General features: G+C 35.8%; 1 protein-coding gene across 1 annotated transcript in view; it reads left to right on the forward strand.

Annotated features, from left to right (window-relative positions):
- Positions 1 to 281: 281 nt before the first annotated feature.
- The window catches only part of LOC124626706 (piwi-like protein 1), a 10,959-nt gene continuing 9,758 nt past the window's right edge, over positions 282 to 1,482 (forward strand). The window contains exons 1-2 of the mRNA XM_053678732.1: positions 282 to 402; positions 493 to 620. Of these exons, the coding sequence (XP_053534707.1) occupies positions 548 to 620 (73 nt within the window). The 5' untranslated portion in view covers positions 282 to 402; positions 493 to 547. The remainder of the gene's footprint in view (positions 403 to 492; positions 621 to 1,482) is intronic.

The raw sequence follows: 1,482 nt of genomic DNA on the forward strand, positions 1-1,482 counted from the left end.
GCACAAAGAATGTGAAACCTCAACTTGTCTATAATCATTGATGAATTAAATATTAATTTAAAAAAATTAAATTAAACAAGAGTAAGATGAAGTATATTTTTAATTAAAATGTAATTAGAAAGGAGCACTTTTAAAGTGTATTTGATTTAAAATAATGATAAAGCTGTTTTTTTATGTATTTGTATATCTTATCCTCTATCGTGTTTAAGAAGAAGAGACTAATGAAGCTTTTTATGAAATAATATTTGGGTTTATTTTGTTTTATTTTCTCCTCACAGACTCACATTTACGTCAACGTCCGTTACGTTGGTGACGTCACCGCGAGCGCGAGAAGTCGAAGTGAAGAGCACAAAGCAGTGTTGATGTTAGTGTTAGTTCTGGCCCGTTTGGACCCAAACCAAAGTGAGTTTATTCGGTTCTGTGTAACCGAACCCGTTCTGTTCTGTATCGTGTGTATGTGTGTAGTTAACGGTGTTAACACCTGTGTTTCAGGTGTATCAGTATGAAGCAGGCGGTGACGGCGCACTGATTCACTCTCGGTTCACTAATGACCGAATCACCGAGGAACCGACCAAAGATAACTCGCACCCGCACGGAGAACAACAACAAGACGAGAAGAAGTGAGAAATAACATTTTATAACTTTTTTATTCAGTCCTGTGGTTCAATATTAATGTTAATATTATACAAATATGCTAGCGGTGCTAGCTTTTGAGGAGGCAGTCAAGTTCACGCATGCGCAGTGTCATTAATGAGCAAGCTAATCGAAATGAGATTAGCAGATAGGTCGATGTTATTTTTGATTCTATTTAAAACGATGAATTCACTCTGTCAATAACTGCCCAGTCTGAGAATATTACATGATTTACTTTTATAAGTGGACGTGGCTGAACGACATGTAGCTTCACTGGCTAATTAGCGCTCTTTTACTAGTTTAATGGCTGAGTCATCCGGCTTCGCGCATGCGCAGTGTGGGTTAAGGCGCTATAGTGCTCTTCTTTTTTGTTTTAATGCTAAAGATGCATTACCGCCACCTACTGGACTGGAGTGTGGGCAGTCGATTGGCAGAAAAAATCTAATAAAATGGAAAAATAATAATAATAATACCAAAACAATACTACGAAAACAAAGGAAAATAAAGAGATAAATAACTATATACTAGATATTCAGCCACAGTTCTTGTATATTTACTTACAACCACTGCATATAGACACGTGTATAACCTAATAGACCTATATAAGATATAACCCAGCACACCTATACTATAGCACTTGCATTGGAAACATACACTACCGTCAAACGTTAAAGACACATTCATTCTTTATTCACCCCCCGAAAAAAATACATCCAAAATAGATCAAAATAATTTAGGATATGAATTTTTAATTTTTAGGATCTTCAAAGTAGATGCCCTTTTTCCAGAAATGTATTCTTGGCATTTCTCACTTGATATCTTGAGGAATTTCCCTGAGATGCTTTTTAA

This window comes from Ictalurus punctatus, unplaced genomic scaffold (assembly GCF_001660625.3).
Source record: "Ictalurus punctatus breed USDA103 unplaced genomic scaffold, Coco_2.0 Super-Scaffold_100046, whole genome shotgun sequence".
Classification (NCBI taxonomy): Eukaryota; Metazoa; Chordata; class Actinopteri; order Siluriformes; family Ictaluridae; genus Ictalurus; species Ictalurus punctatus.